Source organism: Anabrus simplex, chromosome 1, assembly GCF_040414725.1.
Source record: "Anabrus simplex isolate iqAnaSimp1 chromosome 1, ASM4041472v1, whole genome shotgun sequence".
NCBI lineage: Eukaryota > Metazoa > Arthropoda > Insecta > Orthoptera > Tettigoniidae > Anabrus > Anabrus simplex.
This window is the reverse complement of record NC_090265.1, coordinates 718729954-718753291: the sequence shown is the minus strand read 5'-3', so window position 1 is coordinate 718753291 and position 23338 is coordinate 718729954. Positions and strand designations below refer to the sequence as shown.

Genomic DNA, 23338 nt, shown 5'->3' with positions numbered 1-23338 from the left:
ACTAATGTCATTCCACGCCATCTCTCCGCTGACAGCCCGGAACATACCACTTAGTCGAGCAGCTCTTCTTCTTTCTCTCAATTCTTCCCAACCCAAACATTGCAACATTTTTGTAATGCTACTCTTTTGTCGGAAATCGCCCAGAACAAATCGAGCTGCTTTTCTTTGGATTTTTTCCAGTTCTTGAATCAGGTAATCCTGGTGAGGGTCCCATACACTGGAACCATACTCTAGCTGGGGTCTTACCAGAGACTTATATGCCCTCTCCTTTACATCCTTACTACAACCCCTAAACACCCTCATAACCGCGATACAGTCCATTTGACCTCCTGAATCCAAGATATCTGCTATATCTTGCTGGAATCCTACAGGTTGAGCTTCAGGGGATTAACCTTTCCTAAACCCGAACTGTCTTCTATCGAACCAGTTATTAATTTTGCAAACATGTCTAATATAATCGGAAAGAATGCCTCCCCAAAGCTTACATGCAATGCATGTCAAACTTAATGGCCTGTAATTTTCAGCTATGTCTATCACCCTTTCTTTTATACACAGCAACTCTCCATTCATTTCGTATAGCTCCTTATGCAAACAAAAACAAAATAAGTACTTCAGATATGATACTATATCACAACCCATTGTCTTTAGTATATCCTCTGAAACCTTATCAATTCAACAGCTTTTCTAGTTTTCAACTTTTGTAGCTTACTGTAAATGTCATTGTTGTCATAGGTAAATTTTAATATTTCTTTAGCATTAGTCAACTCCTCTATCTGGACATTATCCTTGTAACCAACAATCTTAACATACTGCTGACTGAATACTTCTGCCTATTGAAGATCCTCACACTCACACTCCCCTTGTTCATTAATGATTCCTGGAATATCCCTCTTGGAACCTGTTTCTGCCTTAAATTACCTATACGTACTCTTCCATTTTTCACTAAAATTTGTATGACCGCCTATTTGCTTGCCATCATGTTATCCTTAGCTGACTTCTTTGCTAGATTCAATTTCCTAGTAAGTTCCTTCAATTTCTCCTTACTTCCACAGCCATTTCTAACTCTATTTCTTTCCACCCGGCACCTCCTTCTTAGTCTCTTTACTTCTCTGTTATAATAGATAGGATCTCTCTCATTCCTTACCACCTTTAAAGGTACAAACCTATTTTCACATTCCTCAACAATTGCTTTAAATCCATCCCAGAGTCTGTTTACAATTTTATTTATCGTTTACCACCGATCATAGTTACTTTTAAAAAACTCCCTCATGCCTGTTGTATCAGCCATATGCTACTGCCTAATAGTCATAATTTTAATATCTTCCTTTCTTTCACATTTATTTTTAACTACCACACAAACAGCTTTATGATCACTAATACCATCTAATACTTCGGTTTCTCTATAGAGCTCATCTGGCTTTACCAGTACCACATCCAGAATACTCTTCCCTCTAGTTGGTTCCATCATTTTCTGAATCAGATGCCCTTCCCATATTAACTTATTTGCCATTTGTTGGTCATGCTTCCTGTCATTCGCATTACCTTCTCAATTGACATTAGGTCATTTGAGATCACCCGCTACAATCACGTTCCTTTCCTTATCGTTTCCCACATAGCTTTTCCCACATAGCTGATTATCTTATCAAATAATTCTGAATCAGCGCCTCGCTACCCTTTCCCGGTCTGTACACTCAAAGATATCAAGTTACCTATTATCTTTAGAGATGTGCCTTACACCTATAATTTCATGTTTGTCATCTTTAACTTTTCCATAGCTTACAAATTCTTCTTCCACCGGAATGAATACTCCCTTGCCCCCTCCTACCATTCCTATCCTATATCTACGATACACACTCCAGTTCTGTGAGGAAATTTCTTCATCCATTATATCATTTCTCAGCCATGATTCAACTCCTATTACAATACCTGGTGAGGATATATCTATTAAATTAATTCTATTCCTTTCTTTACAATACTTCTACAGTCGAGCACTAACATTTCTATGGCATCCCTACTTGATTTCCATTTCCCTGTTGCCTTATCACCGCTCCCTACGCCACCCTGTTTCCCGATAACCCTTCTAAACAAATTTCCTAACTTATATGTTCCACTGTGGTTTAAGTGAAGGCCATCTGAGTGCAGATTCCTGTCTCCGAACCACCCATTAGGATCTAGAAATCTCACTCCCAGTTTCCCACATACACATTTGTCTCATTTAAATCCTCAATCACCCTCCAGTCAGTATACCTCCTACACAGTATTCCACTGATAACAATCTTCGCTTCCTTAAACTTCACCCGTGTTGCATTTACCATGTCCCGCACATCCCCAACTATGTTGGTACCTGCTTGTCTTACGTGAAACACTGCCACCTTCTCCTTTCCCTTCTCCTTTTCTTCTACTTTCCTCAACATCTGTCTTAACCAAATTCCTGGATAACACTCTACCCTGGTAACCTTTCCTCCACACACTCTCCCGACATGTCTAACAATGGAATCCCCCATTACCAGAGCCTCAACCCTACCCACCTCATTTAATCCCCTCCCCTCCTGGTCAGTCCTATCCTTCCTGACAGCTGCAGAAGCTACTTCCTCCTCCCTTTTCCCCATCCCATGACCCTGTTCCACCTGTTTTTTCCTATCCACTACTTCATATTTCCCTTTCCTACATTTTTCCTTTCTCCTACTTTCACACTTCTTAGCAACAGTTCCATGTTCCTCATCTTCCCTCGGTTGTTCTACCTGCAGTGACTCGTACCGATTTCTCACAGACACTTGTCCTGAATTCTGATCCTGAATGGAGCCCTTAGCCTGCAATCTCCTTTCCCTTAAAATATTAGACCACCTGTCTTCTACAATTCCCCCCCTTTCCTTCCCATACCTCTTTTACACCTACTGTATCCTGTACATTGTTTGAGGGAGGCCTACTTTCCTTCCTGTCCTCTGAGGGAATCCTAATTATCTCCCTTAAACTCTCCAACTCCTCCCTCATACTCCTTAATGCCTGGCCACACCCACAGTTCCTACATTTGAACTCCTGCGGGACTAAATTGCGGCACCTTGGCATCTCCGAAAACCGTAAAAGTAGTTAGTGGGATGTAAAGCAAATAACATTATTATTATTAAAATGGGAAACCATAGAAAACCATCTTCAGAGCTGCCGGTGGTGAGATTCAAATCCACTGTCTCCCGAATACTGAATACTGGCCGCACTTAAGAGTATCACACAGTACAAGAATGTTAACAAATTTTGAAGTACCAGAAGTTTTCAAGAGTATTGACACAGAAAGTTCATTTTCACATAAATTCAAACAGCGTTCCAAACAAAAATTAGACAAATAGCTGCTCCCTTATGGATATGTAATCGAGTACAACCACTTGAAAACATAGTAATGCAATGTTTACAATACCCCATGGTCAAAGAATAAGTCCCATACTGGTGTGAAAATTTACATCAGTGTAACACAAAAATGTTGCCCTGTCTCCAACAGCGGAAGAACCCCTCGAAGTAGCAGGTAAAGGGAGCTGCTTGTATAGGCCAGTTTGAGAGGGGAGGAACAGAGGAAGTGATAACGCACGGTACTAGAAATGCCGAGATCATCCATTAAAAATGTAGAGTGTGAAGCCGACGACGTCATCCAAGTTTGACGCAGGCAATAGTCCCGTAGCTGTGGCAGTGTGCGGATGTCAATCGCCAGGAAAAAAGCAGCAGAAAGTCATGAATGTGGCAAAGATGAGTTGAGAATGTTACACCTTTCTTCATGCAGACTTATGAACAAGGATTAAAGTGGTTTAATTTTTTTGCTAGTGGCTTTACATTGCACCGACGCAGGCAGGTTTTATAGCGATGATGGAATAGTAAAGGGCTAGGAGGGGGAAGGAAGCGGCCGTGGCCTTAATTAAGGTACAGCCCCAGCATTTTCCTGGTGTGAAAATGGGAAACCACGGAAAACCATTTTCAGGGCTGCCGACAGTGGGATTTGAACCCACTATCTCCTGGATGCATGCTCATAGCTGCGCGCTCCTAACCACAAGGCTAACTCACCTGGTAGTGGTTAAATGAATGTGTCCCACAAGTATATGTGTGTCTTACAACTCGCTCTTGTAAACGAAACTTACGACCTTCTCATTGGGTATATAAATTCATTATGACTCTTGATACTCGAGAGCATGCCATGTAAAGCTGGCCATGTCTAATGCCCTGGTTCTCTAGATAATGATGCAAAATGAAATGTGAATTATATACCCACTCAATTGTAAGATGATAGGGAATACACACATAATATAAGACGTGATCAGAAAGTTTCCGTGTGAGGGCATTGCTGCAGCGGACATGCAATGTAGCACGACTCCAAAGCGGGTATATGAGCATAGACATGTAGGCAAAGGGATTAGTGTGGCAGTCGTGTCATGCTGAGGTGCGTGTGTTAAATATGGCCACATGAACTATGGCAACATTATTCATCATCTTCATTTCCCGTTTCCAGCTTCCAGAGTTGGATTGTGAATCAAGGACCTCCATTGCTGCCTGTCTCTCCACCACTCTTCTCCTTTTTTAAGTACATCTTCTGGTTTTTCTCCCTTCTTCTCTATGCACTCGCATACTGAATCTGTCCACCTCTTTCGGGTCTTCCTCGTGGTTTCTTTCCTGTTAACTTCTCTGAAAAAGCTGTCTTTGGCACATTCTCTTCTCCCATTCTCATCATATGCCCATACCACTTTAGCTTTGTTGTTTCTATCCTCTCTTGAAGTTTCATGATTCCTGTCCTTTTCCTTATCTCTTCATTTCTAATTCTATCCTTTCTGGTCTTGCCCCCGATACCTCTTAGGAATTTCATCTCCGCTGCCTGTATTCTATTCTCCTCTCGTTTTGTTGTATTCCATGATCCAGCTGCATAGGTTAGTATGGGTTCATAATAGGTTGAATATACTACTTTCTTCAGGACATCTTGGTTCCACAAAATACCCCTTGCACTCTGGTAGAAGCTGTTTGCTTGTTGTATTTTTTTCCCAATTTCCTTGGTTATATTTCCATCTTCTGTGATCACACTTCCCAAGTACTTGAAATTTTTAACCACTTCCAGAATTTTACCATTCAGTTTTTTCTTTTCTCTTCCTTCCTTCCCCTTGTCATCACTATTGTTTTACTTTTCTCTGTGCTTACTTTCATCCCAAATTTTTCTCTCTCTTGATTCCATACATCTACTTGTTTTTGCACTTTCATTTCATCCTCACCCCATATCACTACATTATCTGCAAACAACATGCCGTTTGTTGCCTGTTCTTATGAATTTCATCAATGACTATGATGAATAGTACGGGGAATAGTATATTTCCCTGTCGGAGACCAGTTTCAACTTTAAACCACTTTGTTTTTCCTATACTAGTCTTCACACTACTAACACAATTTTTGTACATAGCTTTTATCGTTTGCACTTCCACACTGTTAACTTCTTTTTTCCTTAATATGTCCCATACCAACTGTCTGCACACACTGTCATAAGCTTTCTCAATGTCAATAATTGTCAGCACTATGTCTTTTCCAAACTCCCATCTTTTCTCCATCATATCTCTTAACGAAAAGATCAGGTCAAACATTGATCTGTCTTTCCTGAAACCATACTGTTCTTCCATTTCTCCTTCTAGCTTCCTCCTCAGTCTTCCTTCCTATACTCTCTCAAATATCTTAGCTATATGGGCAATAAGTGTGATTCCTCTGTAGTTATTACATTCAAATTTATCACCTGTTTTAAATATTCGGAGAATTAAATCCTTTCCCCACTCTTCTGGGATATCCTTCTTCCTTAACTTAAAATGAATACAAGATTTATTGCTCCACCTTCTCAATACTTAAAATCATACAACGTTTAACAAAACATCACAATATGATAGTGTCAGGTACTAGTTTCGGTCCATATCCCGGACCATCATCAGCCAAGCCGAAATTGCAAGTAAAAGACATAAACTAAATTAATATGGATGAACATGAGGATGGATGGTAGTGGAATGAAGTACAAGCAAAAACCTTATACATAAGTTACAATAAATATGATCAGAATGTTAAAATTAACAAGAGAATAAAATAATTGTGATATTGTTTAAAATTTCCTGATTCCAAAGTCTAGGTTGACGGTTGGACTCGTGTTGCACATTTGAATTCAAGTGACATCTTAGTTTTCTGGAAAGTTCTGAGGGCAAGTTCCACGATGGCGCAGAGGGAATTGTCCAATATGTCCAATATAGACTTGACGAATTGAGAAAGCTGGACTTGTTCTATGTAGCTTAAGCAAATGCTGTGTTTAAAGGAAGTCTCAATTCAGTCAGAACCCAGAGAACCTTGCACTTGTTTTGAACGAGCTATTGGAAGGAGTCCAGGTCACTCTAAATAATCTATACAGCCACTGTAGCCCTATTAGTCCTGCTGCTTTTATCATTTCCGTAGTTATCTCATCGACTTCTGCTGCTTTACTGCTCTTCATCTTTTGTATGGCTTCCTCTATTTCTCTCATCTTGTTTTCTTGTTCTTCTTCTTTCCCCATTGTTTCTTCTTGCCCCTTCTCAACTACCAGTTTAATATTTAGCAATTCTGAGAAGTATTCTTCCCATCTTTTAAGTATGTCATCTCTTTGCGCCAATATCTGCCCTGTTTCAAGTTTTACAAATTTTGTATCTTCCCTATTTCGTAAACTATTCTTCACCAAACCAAACAAAACCTTTTTAATTCCCATTATATCCTCCTGTAAAGTTTCTGTGAAGCTTTCCCAGCTCTTCCATTTCTCTTCTTGTACTATTTTCTTACATACCTTTTTGGCTTCTTTATATTTCTGCCAATTCTCTGTACTATTGCTGCCTATCCACTTCCTCCCAGCTGTTTGTTTGTCTTTAACTGCTTCCTTTACCCTGCTGTTCCACCAATGAGTCTCCTTTCCCTTTTTCCTCCCTGATAGTCTTCCACAGGTGTTTACTGCACACTTTACAAAACCATTTCTGAAACCTGTCCATTCCTCTTCCACACTGTTCACGTCATCTTTGGGAATTTCTTTCTTCAGATCCTCATGAAATTTTCCCCTTATTTCTTTTTCTTTTAACTTCCATCCCTTTTTTTCTATTAACTTCGTTATTTTACCAAGTCTTAATTTGGCTACCACCACTTTATGGTCTCCTTTGAAATCTGCTTTTGGCATTGCTGTCACATCTTCCAGTTGTCTACGTTTCTCCTTCTCCACCAGAATAAGATCAATCATTGTCTTTGTCTTTCTATCTCCCCAACCATATCTAGTTATTTTCTGTGAGTTTTTTTCTTTCTAAACCACGTATTGCCAACAATTAATCCATTCCTTCTACAAAAATCTATTACCAAATCTCCTTCTTCATCTTGGTTTCCATAACTATAGGGGTCAATTATCTCTTCTTTTCCCTGTCTGTCTGTTCCAACATGTGCATTCATATCTCCTATTATTATAATCTCTTTGTCTTCAATACAACTTTCCAGTTCTTCTAGAAACTCTTCTAAACATTCATCTGCATTCCCCGGTTGGGGTGCATAAACCTGTATAAAATCCTTGATTCCACTCTCAAGTCCGAGTCTAACTTTAATTATCCTGTCACTGATCTGGTCAATTTTGTCCACATATTGCACTAGGTCTTCTCTCAATATAACACCAACACCATTTGTTGCCATCTTTCCTCTACTCCAATATAATCTATACCCTTTCTTCAATTCTTTTTGACCTTTCCCCTTCAATTTTGTCTCATTCATTCCCATCATTGCTATGTCTTTCTTCTCTATATACCCTATCAGTTCTTCTACCTTGCCATTCAAAGTCATGACGATGATATTGATTCTTGTGATGTCTGGTAGCCCACTTCTCACAGTTCCTCCAGAGCACCGGGAACTGCGCGTCGCTTCAATGGGATGCCCTAGCATTTTCAGAGGCCTCGATTCACTCACACTGTTTGTACGATGGGTTCGCCACTCTGAAAGGCATTCTGCCAGGTTCAAATTAGGCCACCCTTAACACGGAGTCAGACGCCTTTTGTAGCCGTTCCTCTGGAGTACAGACGTGACGGGTTTGCCCCTTCTGCCATCTCCACCGTACCGAAGTCCATGTTCTCCGCTGTTAGATGCCGTTGAGGTCTTCACCCATAACCCAGGGCAAGGACCCTCCATATTTATGACCCCTGAAGAGAGGGTGTCCCAGTATTTTAAAGCCCCCAGGAATTGTCAATGTTATTACCAAACATAAACAAGAAATTAAAATGATGGTCCACTTATTCAGTACCATTTAATGTGATATCAAATCACTTATACAATGGGACCAATTTCAACCCCTTTATGTGTCACCTTCAGCCATAAACGAACACTGACAATGTATAGTGCAAATACAATCAAATTAACACTTTAAAAATATTATGTACAAATGACAAATTATTTTACAAAAGAGGCAAAAAATATCACAGTCTGTAATACTATCATTAGTGAATTTGAAGTCCACTAGTCAAATTTTGTCATGTGTGACATTGCCATTGGTATTAATCTGAAATGAACAGTCCTAATAAGTAACCTCTGTACATGTAGGTACAATTAAAATATTAAAACTGGACTACTAACACAATTCTTGTACATAGCCTTTATCCTTTACACTTCTGCTCTTTTAACTTATTTTTTCTTTTATGTATCCCAGATGCACTATCTAGGTGCACTGCCATATGCTTTCTCAATATGAATAAATGTCAGCACCATGTCTTTTCCAAATTCCCATCATCTCTCGTATGTAAAGATCAGGTCAAATATTGATCTGTCTTTTGTAAAGTCATACTGTTCTTCTTCCATTTCTCCTTTTTTTAAATTTCATCCTTTCAGTACTCTCTCAAAGATCTTAGCTACATGGGGAATAAATGTGATCCCTCTGCAGTTATTATATTCCTTCTTATCCCCTTTCTTAAAGCAGAATAGGTTCGAACCCTACTGTCGGCAGCCCTGAATATGGTTTTCCATGGTTTCCCATTTTCACGCCAGGCAAATGCAGGGGCTGTACCTTAATTGAGGCCACGGCTGCTTCCTTCCCACTCCCAGCCCTTCCCTGTCCCACTGTCGCCATTAGACCTATCTGTGTCAGTGCGACGTAAAGCAAAAAAAAAAAAAAAAGCAGAATAATTTGACTCTTTCCCCGCTCTTCTGGGATCTCTTTGTTTCTTCCAGATTATTCTAAATAATCTATACTGTCCTGTAGCCCCATTGGTCCTGCTGCTCTCACTGTGTTTTACTAGACAATTTTTGTCTCTCTGCAATGCTCTGTGTTCTCTAAGGTGTTCTAATGAGAGTTTTATTCATTTCTTTAGTATAAATAGAAAAAGTATGACAGTTTAGTCCACAGATCCAGTATTATAGATGTCCCCCTTGGCCAGCGTAACAAGATTTAAACATTATACAGTATATTACAAATAATAATTCACATAATAACACATCAAGAATTAGATTGTTGTATTTCATGCAGTGGTGGCTCGTGACAAAATTTTCAGAGGGTTCACAGCAACATTTTTGTTCACACCTTGAATGTACCAAAGTAGAATGAAAATCAGTACAGAACAACTTCCTTAACCCTCGACTGGCGTTGTGCGGTCTTTAAAGATACCAGTGACATTGTACAACCCTGGCGCTCCCTCCGTATTCCGTTCTCACTATCGCCGTTCACTGTAGCTGTTACTTAGTGCAAGGTAAACTGCTATCTGGAGTTGTAGCGTTTAGTAAATATTGGTTTTCTCAGGAACTTGATTTAAATATTGTGTCGGGTGGCGTTTACGACCCCACAACGGCGTTTGTGTAACGAAGTTTGTCACGACTTAAAATTTTGTAAGTGTTCATATTTCATTTGAAGTGCGTGTTTGGTACTTTTTCTTTATGTAAGTCTGGCTGTGGCTTCCACATCTCCCCCTGGCATGTCATTGTGTCATCCTAGGATCGCAGTGTTTTAGAGGAAGTTGTGGAAGGAAGTGACGACAGCGATCTCTCAGATTAAAATGATCGAGATTAAAATTCAGAGCACGACACGAATTCAGAACAAGAAGAAGATGAGGAAAATGCAGAGGGAAGTTGCACGGACAACCTGAACGTTGATAACCAGCCGTCATCTTTCTCTGGTAGGAACAAATAGAAGTGGTCAGCAACCGAATCCAACGGGCAAATGAGACGTCAAAGTTAGAACATTATTGTCAAACTTCCAACTCTTAAGTGGTTGTAAAAGTGGCGTAAATGTCTGTGAAATTCAAAAGTTTTTTAGTTTTGCATACTATAATTTTTAAATGTACCTTTGAATTTGCTTTGGAGCAATGAACATTTAAAATTTGTTTTCATTTAAGTTTAATTCATGGGAGTGCAAATTTCTTTTAAAATCAGTGACAGTAAAACAATTGTGCATTATCTAACAATCTCCAATCAGTAAAAATATGAATTTCTCAATGTAGGTAATGCAAAAGGTATAAGGAAATATAATTGACATATTTATTTTTTAAACTTAAATAAAGGGTGTTTGAGGTCATCCATTCTATGGTATCCTTTTCGACCCCACAACACCATTTACGTACCAAAGTTTTCACAACGCCAGTCAAGGGTTAAATCATTTTACTATAAGTTCCTTGTATGGTTCCTTCTCCTCTCATATTATGGTACAACCACTGTAACCGAGGATGCATTTTTCCCAGATTAATCTGTGAGTGTACAACAAAACTAAAATTACTTTTGCAGGGCTGAGTGGAATATTAAAAGATGTGAACAGTATTCTTGGTTTTACATAGCACTAAGTTCACCTAGGTATGACAACAAGCATAAAAATAATGCATAGTGGTACCACATTTACCGGTACTTAAATTAATTTCACTGGAAACAATTCTCCACCTATAATCTAAAGCTAACTTCTTCCCACAATTACAAACACTTGTTCAGAATTACCTACTGGCAAAATATTTTGGCGATGTAATGCAACAGTAACTTCTGGAAGCTGTGGCCAGCAGTAACTGGCGAGTTAGCAGACTCTTGTGGTTAACTGTAATACTATCTCTGGTTTTAGTGTGGCTTAGACAGAAAGGCACATACCTTACCGTGTTATTCACTCATGGTGGTTATCTATGCATAAATGTGACGTTATCAGCATGTGCATGCGTATAGTCTTTAGGCTCATAGCACAACAGCCAGTGTGCTTCCTGCATTGTCAGTTGAAACGAACAACTGTCAGTGTAACGAACCTTCGATATAAGTCGAATGCTTGTAATCGATTGATTCAGTCTGGTCGAAACAAAGGAAACAATTTTAAATTATCCATGAATGAGTGAATATGCATTATAATTGGGTGTTCACGTGCTCATGTGCTCCTTAGAGCCCACTGCCACTTATTTTATGTAACAAATTGACATAACTTCATTCGTCTAGACGGTTTCACTATATTTATGCAAGAATATAACAAAACAAGGCATGGGAAGACAATGGTTTTACTCTGCATATTTTTATAATTGCCATCAAAAACTGTAGACTTTAAAGCATTTTGTTTCAGTATATATTTTAAATGTTATGTTTCAGTGCTCTTTACCCAATAATTTGCCAATTTGTGATTAATGTAATGGCTGAGGATGATGTCTTAATGTAAGGTCCCCATAATGTTTACATGATAATATAGTTTACATTATTTTAACACATGTGTATTGAATAAGTGGACCCTTTGCAGTCTTATTATATGTTGCTTCCTGTTTTATACAGATACTGTATCTGGAAAGCACATTCTGACTGATGGGAGTTCTTCTACTGTAATGTTTCTGATCTCATTTGTAATGTTTTTTTAGTGCCTCCAGCATATGAGAATTTGATTGATAAACCTTCACTTCACCAGGAAAGTTCTGAACAAATCTAACACGCTCCCCGATGAGCTGATTTGTATTTGAAATATTTTTTATGCACAAGGATGCACTACTGGAATGAAAGCATCTTTGCAAATGAACAATTTGGGGCTTTGACATTCTGTTGAGCACTTGCCATCGCAAGCTACAGACTGGCTTTCAAGGACAGAACCAGTATTGGCAGTGGAGAAGGAAAATGCCATGTCATTGGTCAAGAATTAAAAAAGCCCTGTATATATTGCCCCCTATTTACCGGGCATGTTCAGTCGGAGAACGAGAGTCTCATGGGTGGACTGTTCGTTGTCTGGCTTTGCTTATTTTTGAAGGCAGGAAAAGAGACAAGGACTAGCGACAATAATACGAAAATATCAAAACAACAGGTTTTTGACATGTATTATCAACTAGCACTCAAACAATAACAATTAAATTTAAACAAATATTGATGGGAAATTAAATTTTGATTCTTCTCTGCCAGTTCATTCAAATACAGCATTTAATTCCTCCAATAGCTTTGACATCAATAATTCTGCAAAAATACAGATGGATATTAGCTTACTTCTTGCTCAACGAAAAACACACACACACACACACACACACACACACACACACACACACACACACACACACACGCACGCACGCACGCACGCACGCACGCACGCACGCACGCACACACACACACACACACACACCTAAGGGAGGATCTCCTCTCAATAATGTCGTTTTTATTTACAAGTTGAAAATAATTCAATCTCAAAAGTTGTCTATCTCATACTAGTTTTAAGTGTCTAAAATATCAGATCCTCAAATGAAAACTTTACTCCTTTAGAGAACTGAATTAAACGTGATACCCATTGAACTGGAAAAATAAATACCGTAAACAAAATTTTTATCGGAAACACTACTCAAAGAAGTCTCTATTTGACTTAATTTCACCAAATTGTGCTTGTATAATAATTATTACTATGAAACTTTCTTTAATATTCGATTGAACAAAACATGACATCAATCTTTAACATCGCACGTTTTGAGAAATTTTAGCATTGTAAGCTTTACAATAATAGTGAATCTCGTCCACTGAAATAATTATTTCTTATTCATTACTGTCTGATATTCTGAACTTATCTCAATTTAATTTCAAAATAAAATTTACTAAAGATTCAACTCTCGAAAAGTTAGATCAACTCAAACAATGATACTGATAACCAAGACCCAACGTGACGAACATGTGGCCGGGTCACAACCACAGTCAGAAAGAACATATCACAATTCACTGAAATTACTACCACACACACAGCATTCACACTAAGGCACACGAGAATTATTTACATTATTTACAATGAATTCTAGACTTTGAATATTACATTTTGACTTTTATCCTAGACACCTGAATTCTCACGATGACGGTATCGGGTAAAGAAAAATCCATTCACGTCTCTCAGAAATGTGATGAAGTCTGGATGATCACTTGGTCAAAGATGATGAAATCTACAACGTTGGTCATGATAACATCAGCGGTTGATATCTGGAAAAATTTGTCATCTACAGAAACGCACATAGTACAGGTCAAATATTAGCATTCGCTTTCATGGTTCATGAGTCACGACATTATTATTACTCAACTCCACGTCCATCAATTAACACGTGCTCACACTTCAAGAAATTACGTCTTACCCCACATGTATTCTTCAAATAAAATTCAATAAATTAATTCACAAGTCAATAAAAATACCTACAGTAAATGATCTGTCAGGATTCTGCCATATTCCAGCCTCATATTCATCCTAATTGAGCACACATTAACATATTACACACAAGATCAAGCAATATTTAAACTCATGACCCTTATTCATTCATTTAACCAAAGGTGACAATTTATTATTATTATTATTATTATTATTATTATTATTATTATTATTATTATTATTATTATTATTATTATTATTATTATTATTATTATTATTATTATTATCAAATTCGCGTAAACTAGGGTTTGACTATATGCCAGAGGACACTAACACGCCTTAAATCCTACAAGAATAAATTTTTATATAGAAATCCAGCGTAGCAAACATGCCGTAAATCTGTCCCACACGACTTCAAAAAAATTCTCAAATTAAATTATTAATTATCGATGAGGACTGATTTTTAAATCACACTAGACTATTAAATGGGACAGTTAGAATAATCGTAGAAGACACACGCACATTCTAGCTATTCTAATAGAGACCAATAATCACTCACACACGATTGACAACACTACCATTTCCCATGTGAAAGAAGGATGAAAATATTCAAGACTACTGCAAGACTAGAAGAAATACTACCACTAATGAATAAGTAAGCATTAAACATTAGAAAAATGGTACTTAAATGAATGATGAAACTGGATCTCTGCCAGTGATCTGGAATCTCTGGATTACATGTAGTGGGTTATCTGCTCCCGTTGCTATCTCCCCATGTCAGAAGTCGCCTACATTTTAACACACTATAGTAGCCGTGATGTTCAATGCAGAATTGTGGTAGGTCTTCTCTTCAAAGTGTAGAAACATCTTGACGCACTCGAACAAACACGTGGTGATCCTCTTCTTTTTTCTAACACAGTAGAGGCTGAAACTAACAAGCAATTTTAAAAGATATTCTGCACACACACGCGTTGAGTTTTGAAGATGAATGACACGTAACTTAGCCTTCGAAAATCTGCCAGACTCATTGACTAAGGTGTTAAAGAAGGTAGTTGATTTGCACTGCCAAGTAGAAATATTCCAAATCCAATGACGGAGTATCTGCGTCGTAAATCAGAGTACGGCGAAAGCAGTAGCAAGTGAAGTTCGTCAGTAAGAGCGTACGAGAATAAGAGAATAAGAGAGTGTTTCTTCTGAAAACTGGGGTATTTAAGCACTTCACAATGAGGGTGTGTCACCACAATGGTTCGTAATTGGCTGTCGTCTTGCACCTGATAGGTCATTACAAATCTCAAAAGTACCTTTCAGTTGAAGACTTGGACATGCGTAATTTAGATTGGGGCGACCTTGATTACTCTCAGTGGGTCACGTGGGACAGCTGAGAGCTTGATAAAAAAATCAATACTCTGCTCCCTCGCTGGTAGGACCGGTTCTTTGCAGGCGAGAACGTCTCTACAACACTGGATTGGAAAAAATCGCCCATGCTAATGAAATAATAGCCTTGTACTTGCAGACACAATAAATACTTATTATAGGCCAAATTTGAAGGGGACATTATATACACTCAACTCTCGATATATCGTAATCGGATCAACCACCTTGTGGCATAACCGCGATATCAAAAACACTTACAATGCATGAGTGTTAGGAGTTACAGTAATACAGAATTACAAAGGGTCAGGATAATATTGCCGGGTTGTAATAGTAGCAGGGGTGGCACGAGCTTGAAGTTATTTGTAACTGGTTTGCCACCGGCTACGAACACCTGCTCTACTCCACACTGCCCCACTCTGTCATGTCTTGTTTTTGTTCAGTACAGTTCAGTTTGCAAGCAATGGCAACCAAACAGAAGAGTGTCATTTTGATGATTCAACAGAAGTTGGATATTGTACAATTTATAGAACGAGGTTCTACAGTTAAACAGGTATGTTTCCAATATAACTTTGGTGTTTCTACCGTGTGGGATATTTTATGCAACAAGCACAAACTTCTATAATTTGCTTGTTCGTCCAATGCAAACAGTGGTATGGCAAACCGAAAAACTATGAAAAAATCTACGTTTGAGGAGCTTGACCCATGCATGTTGGAGTGGTTTCACAGCAGCAAGCTCAAAGGAATTCAGTATTGGGACCGATCTGTGTAACTAATGATACAGAGTTGATTCCCATACAGAATCTGAAATATTTGTTCTGAATGAGTAAATATATAATAGCAATATAAATGGTCCGTTATTGGACTTTATAAAGCAAAGTTTTTGTTCGAAGTTCTTGGGATGGAGGGCGATTTTGATGTGCGATCCAGATGGTTTACACACTTTAAACAGCGACATGGTATCCATGATGTCAGAGTAAAAGGAGAGTTGTAAAAGTGAAAACACAGAAGCTGCTCAACAGTTCAATTTGGATTTTGAAAAATTTGGTCTGGATGAAGGTTTGGTCCCAGAACGAATTTACGATGCGGATGAGTCTGACATGTATTGGAAATGCCTATGAACCCGTACTCTTGCTTTCAAACAGGAGCATTGTGCACCAGGCTATAAAGCATCTAAAGAAAGGATGACAATTATGGCCTGCTTGAACGCAACAAGCACTCATAAATTTCCTTTACTCTTCATTGGAAAAGCAAAAAAGCCTCGCTCTTTCATAAGTGCAGAGGTCAAAAATGATGTTCTCATCACCGAAAAACTTGTTTTGATAAACTTGAGAAGCAAAATGAAGAAAAGGTGTTTCTTGGCACAAAAGCAGAAAACCATGACTAATTATATTCAGAAACAGTAAAGTTAGGTAGTCTGAATGTTTTTGTTTGCCTTATTAGTTTCAACGAAAAGTGCTGTTTATTTTTCCATTTATTAATTGTGCTAAGTGCTACTTTTACTGCAGTGTATTGGATATGTTAATAAAAACCAATACAGTTGTATCATTTATTATCATTTTAACTGTATTTTCAGTACGCCTGTTCTGTTTTTATCATTTTGTGGGTTAACTGTAATTTTACTTATCCGGGAAGCCTTAACCCTGCATTACCCCGGTTAATCAGGAGTTGAGTATATGTATATATTTATAATCCTTTATTTAGGAAACTGACCCTCAGCGGGTTTGCATAAGACATAGTATTGTAAATTTTTAATGTTTTTGAATATAAATGGTTCCTTAAAAGAAGCACACCCAAGCACAGCCACCTCGACAGTCATGGCTAGGTAGGTTTTCTTGAGGGCACAGATTGTCTTTCATAACTCAGCCATCATCCCCGGTATGGTACCTCTTGCCCCCTCTAACAGTAACGGAGTTCACATGATGTTTCTCCATGATATAATTGAATACTAAACATAAATTGCCTGCTTCTCAGAGTGAATTTAATAAAAGTTAGAAAGATAGGAACTAGAGATCAGCATTTTAAATTACAAATTACAAAGTCCGGGCATACTGTGAGAGGACACCTGACTAGAAAATAGTGTGCTGTTTCAAATAACATGTTCTAGAAAACACTGGAGGTAACGCAGATGCATTTAGCTCAACAGGATAAACCTAAACGAGTTCAAAATAAGAGCTCCCTTAAGAGTATCACAAAGTACAAGAATGTTAACAACTTTTGAAGTACCAGAAGTTTTCAAGAGCATTGCCACACAGAAAGTTCATTTTCACATAAATTTGAATAGCGTTCCAAACAAAGGAATTAGACATTCGGCGGTCTGTTGTTCGCTTGATTCTTCCCATACTGTTGGGTCCAATATTACAGAACGATTTCTCTTTTTATCGATGGCTAGAATATCTACTCTTCTCGTGCTACCATTTTCCGCTAACCAGTTCACTTCTTTATATACCTCCCACCCGTTATTGCAAAAGACTTTGGCAATAAGGTCGTGCAGTGGTGAGCATTCCTATGCAATGAGCCAAATGGACAGTAGCTGAGAACGTGTCCCAAAGTTTCAATCTCACCACAGGCACACCTGCAGTGGTTGTTCTCCTCGCTTCTACCATACAAGCTACGTACTGGTGACACGTCTGCCATCATTTTGATGCTTTCAGTCCACTCTGATGTCGAAATGCCTACTTTTCTGTGAACCACTTATTTCCTTGAGGGTGTTGTGCAAAAAGGGCAATTCCTTTGCCTTTTTTAGGAACAGAACACCATATTTCAACTCATTTCTAGCCTTTCCCTGATAGCCTTGCTAATTCTTTTTGTTGTTGATTTTCCTGCAGCAATGTTCAAATTATGAAAGCAGTCAGCTTTTTCTTTCTAAGCATTTCTCTCACAGAGTGCATATATGTTTTTAGACTTTTCCAAAATGTTTACCATGTTAAGAAACTGAATAAATGCTTGTCACTGGGCCTTAACTAATGCTAAACCTTTGTATTTTGTAGGTAAATAAATCATGGCATCCAGAACATCAGTAGGAAGGATTACAGTTTTAGACATGCTGAGTTGCCAGAGTTTTGTGCCACAGGAGTTTTTTTTTTTTTTTTCATACTAGTAAATTTACTGACATAAGACCAGTGAAATTTGAGAATTTTTAATACCACCAGACTGAGCCGGACAGACTGTTACTTTTTTTCTCCCCCAAATCATTATCCCATTATTATGAAGTGTTCTCTGTGCAGGCTGGAGACCCTGTGGAACTGAATGCTGTAGCACAGATTTTCTGTCCTGGTCGCAAGGAGCCTCTCCTGGTCGGATCTGTCAAATCCAACATGGGACACTCGGAGGCTTCTTCTGGTCTGTGTGCTGTAACGAAGGTGATTCTTGCGATGGAGCGAGGAGAGCTTGCACCTTGTTTACACTACCGCGTGCCCAACCCCCACATACCGGCACTGTTGAGTGGGGACATCAAGGTTAGTAGCAGCACAGTTTTTTAATCTGAATGTCTTTCTCTATATTATGTTTATTCACTAGCACAGTGTAGGTGGTGAGGGACTTACTGGACACTGGAACATACTCTAATTAGTGTTTTACCAGCAACTTCTACACCTGGATATGCTCTTGAACTGAACCTTAGGTTTCATTCATGTTTCATTTCATGTCATTCACCCCTGATCTGCATTTAGGGCTGTCGTCCAGGTGACAGATTCCCTATCAGTTAATAGGTAATAAATTTTGTATTAATCCGTATTCAAGAGCAATATAGTGTCAAACAAAAGCAGGAAGTTTCCACCTATTAAATGCTATTTGTTGTAACCTTAAAAAATTACATATATTTGTTGAAACTAGTTTTGGTCTTACCAGAGACCATCATCAGTCAAAATCAAAGTTTAGGCAAGACATGGATATAGATAAAATTTATGAAGCAAGCATGAAATTTAAGTAAAGATTTGGGAAACACTCATCACAATCACATGTCCTGTGTAAGCTCTCAGCTTTCCTCCAATTTAAAGACTGCACCTCACAGAAGACCAGGTGAAAGAAAATCCACAGCCTGTTTCCAGTCATTCGACCAGGTCAGGAATGAAACGAATGAAGTCCCCATCTAGCGCCGAGGATAGGAAATGTGCCAGCTGCCGAAGGCTGTCTCACTTCTCTGGGGCAATGATAAATGACTGACATATGAAATGAAATATTAATGGAGAGTGTTGCTGGAATGAAATATGATGGGGAAAACCGGAGTACCTGGAGAAAAACCTGTCTCAGCTTTGTCCAGCACAAATCTCACATGGAGTGACCAGGATTTGAACCACGGTATCCAGCAGTGAGAGGCCGGCGCACTGCCACCTGAGCCGTGGAGGCTACACAGAAGACCAGGTGAAACACTAAAATACCAGCACTTGAGGAATCTTCTAGAAATCAGCTCATCTGAAACAATTATAAACCGAATGATGTTTGATGGGAAAGTGTTGAGATGTTCATTTGTTTCCAACATGAAAAAAGAAACCTAAGGTAGGGCTGAGGGATGTGGAATGATGGGTCATTGCTGGAGGGATAAAAGGGGGTTTAGAGTACTTAATTTCTTTTTATTGAAAATAGGAATTAATAGATCAAATAAAGGGTTTGTATTTTCAAATATTTCATTAAGTTTGAAATTGGGATTAAAGAATTGATCCAGGTGGGTGAATCAGTTTTCAAAGATATTGAGCAGAGAGCCCTTATTAACCATTTTTAGATTTTTAGATCTTGATCAGTATTCATGAATTTATGGTTTGAGTCCATCATATGTTTTCCCATAGCTGAATATTGATTATATTTACATGTTCTAAATACATCATGTTGATGTTTCTACCTGTTTGGCCGATGTAGGTGGATGGACTTAAACACACTTGATCCATATATCAAATTCACTGTAGAATCAGAAACTGAACATGCAACAGATTTGTATGTGACGTACAGCTAGCAATAGTAACATCACCATAAGGGTAATGCAAATGTAAACAAAGAATGATTATCAGTAAAATACCAGTAAATATATATAAATGTGCAGTGGAATAAATATAAGAGGGGCTCAATGGTAGAGAAAGAGGACCATCAGGACTGATGAATATAAGAGCAAAACAAGATAACGGAATTACAAATAACATTTTTTCCCCCTCTCTTTTTGAACCAGCAGAAAGGTATAACAATTTATGCTCTAGCAAGAAGAATTTGGTAAGATTTTTGAATACAATAAATTTAGGATATACATTAATTCTCAAAACCCAACTAACAGGAGTACCAGCTTGAAGAAAAGACAATATATTTAAAAGTTACAGATGAATAATAAAATTTCCAAATATAATAATTAAAGTTAAAAGCAATGCTAATAGTAGGAAGCTGCTTGATAAATGCAATAGTGAGTAAATATGGGATATACACAAAAGGCATTTACAAGCAACCAAAGTATATGTTTAGAAGAAATTGGTTATAAGAACTTACGTTAACGTAACTGTGTGTGAAGGCGTAAAAGGTGAAGAGTAAACTTATTCAAGGGATCATAGTACATGCTTAGAATTAAAAGTGATTGTAACAAGCTCCTTAATAACATGAGTGTGCGTAAAGATGTGAAACATGAAGGGAAATCTTATACAAGATACAAAGCTAGCACAGCCTATGGTATAAAGGGTCAGGATGAAAGAGGATACCAAAGAAACACAACACGAGATGTACGTCAGGTGTATAGAGGTTATGTTAGATGGCCACTCAGTTCCATAATTATAATTTGACATTGATAATGGAAATTTTCAGCGAAGGTTATCTTGACTGTCCACAACGTGGAGACCACTCCCCCAACTCCTGCCAAAGTGCCCATAGAAAAGAATAGTTGACTTAAAATTTAAATAGGAAGGTCTCCATGTCTCTCACCTCAAGGTACAGCAGTGAAGTGATGGGCATAGAAAGTTCTCATGCCTCGACGAGGTCTTGTGCTCATTCCAGTCTCGATTCCACCTGCCGAAATAGGCAGGGTGGTGAGAGATAATTCTAGAAGGTGTAAGAATGACAAACAACTGAGCCGATGACGTATGACAGCAGTGAAGGAAACAGATGAGCATCCGATATGGTGACCAGTAAATTTCACCGGGAGGGAGTGGAGGAATAAACGTCGAAACATATGCACTGTAGACATGAAGAGGTAAGCTCAAAAAAACTGTTAAGTCCATATATAGAGCACACGAAGTAGGATGGCACAAACATAAAATCAACTTTTTAGACTTAACTATTTCAACACACCACAATTCCCTTAGCTACAAAATTTATAGAAAACCTACATAAACCATAGACACCATTCATCAAGACTCTTTACATCCACAAGTCCACAAACATGCTGCATACTACAGCATGGTTCATCATGCATCAGTCGACTAAATCAAATCAAGGTTTTGTCGTTCAAAATGGAGGCCAATTCATTGTCTACGAACGAGACTAGGAAATAATGTTGTAGCACCTGTGAGCATCTACACATAATAATAATATAATAATAGAAAAATATGAAATTAAAAAAAAACTAATTAAAATCAAATTTAACGCCCACATTGCGACAACTTTAAACTTACGGGTCTAACAAACGACAACTATGGAAGGATGGAAGGAACCCTAACGAGGCCATGAGATCGTATCTCGTTGTGGAGAAAGGGAAATACACGGCAACTACCCTTAAGGTCAAATGTATTTAAAACCTAAAGTCCAAGAAATATAAAAGCAGCAGCTAACAATAAAAAAATAAAACTTAACACAGAATATAAATACATACTAACAGACAATAGAATATGACAGCTCTCAGAAGGGGTTATACAAACTTTAACATGAATTTTACATAAATATAAATTACATTGGTTACAAATTTAGAACAAAGAAGAGTTGCCTCTGAAAACACAACTGTTGCTATGACTGTCCAACGAGGCACTGTCTTTCAAAAACTTAAAATTGGTGAATATAGAAATCTAGAGGAAAACTCCGTTACACAAAGACAAATTACGTTACCACCGAAATGTACATAAGATTGAAAATGCTGAAACACAAGAATGAATTTAATTAAGTAAAAGTCAATAACATTGCGCTTACCGTGAGAGACCGGGGACGCAACAGCGAGACGGACGCAAAGCGCATCCGTCCGCTGAGGCGATCAGAATTCAAAGACGGGGACAAATGCCTTGCTCACACAAGGAGCCCAAAACAGGAAATCGTGCAATTACTAGGTAACCAATGAAAATATGGAACTTCCCTAGACCTCCGTATTCACCAATTAAAGATGTTAATATACTGGCCAATAGACATATTTTTTATTGTGACCAATACAAATTCTACATTTTTAATGATAAAGTTTTTTACAAGTTCTCAAACATTTCAAATGCAACACAAAAATTTTCATCAGCGGAAACCCCACATGCAGTATAGGCTGCCTCAAAAATAAAGACCCTTTTAAATTTTTCAAACACATTTCAAAATTACAATTCTTGATGTACAGAATATGAAATAATACAATTTAGTTCACTAATTATTCTTCTTCATACCCATCAGTTACAATAATTTAAAAAGTAACTTTCAGTATACTCTTCAGTAATGTATTTGTCAAGAGTCATAAAAACCTTATTCTAATTAATATTTTCTAATTCACATAAATTTTTTGCATCAGTTTTACATAAAATTCTAAAATGATGACAAGGCCAAAATTAAGTAACGACAAGGACTTCTGTGGCTTCACTGATCTCTGCACACGGCTGTTCAACGTTGGTCACACTGTTTAATAACCCGCTGGTCTGAAATATAAGGCTTCTACTGCCATTTGTTTTAGAACGAGTGTGATCTGCAATAATACTTGATATTTTCATGGCTCCCCTTGCAAAAGTTCTTATATTTGTTGCTTTTTTTTTTATCACACCTTTCATCCTAACGAAAAATGTTTTCTTAATTGTTCTCTCATGTTTTTACACCTTTTAGTATTCTTCTCACATCTTTAGAAATGGTAGATATAGTTTTCACTGTACCTGTGGATAGGCCTACATGACGTAAAATGCCTTCATGTCATGTCGGAAAAAAATCGTATCTAGTGTTTCCATATCCCTGTTGGATAGTTTTTATTCGTGTATTCTGTAGTATGTTTTCTCGCTTAACACATTCTTTTTCCTTGTCCCTTGAAGAAACGTCTTAACGAGCTTTTACTGTTTTTCATTTCGCTGGCTCGAATTCTACTTTCATCATTGGGCAGGTCTTGGCCGTATAAGTCAATATGGGTGCATAATACATTTTTCACTTCCACGAGTGAGTTGGCCGTGCAGTTCAAGGTACGCATTTGTGAGCTTGCATTCAGGAGATAGTGGATTTGAACCCCATTGTCGGCAGCTCTGAAGATGGTTTTCCATGGTCTACCATTTT

General features: G+C 38.0%; 1 protein-coding gene across 1 annotated transcript in view; it reads left to right on the top strand.

The window, feature by feature from the left end:
• Positions 1–23338, top strand: part of LOC136856807 (fatty acid synthase) — a 242002-nt gene that overhangs the window by 21255 nt on the left and 197409 nt on the right. The window contains exon 6 of the mRNA XM_067134931.2: positions 18166–18396. Within this exon, the coding sequence (XP_066991032.2) occupies positions 18166–18396 (231 nt within the window). The remainder of the gene's footprint in view (positions 1–18165; positions 18397–23338) is intronic.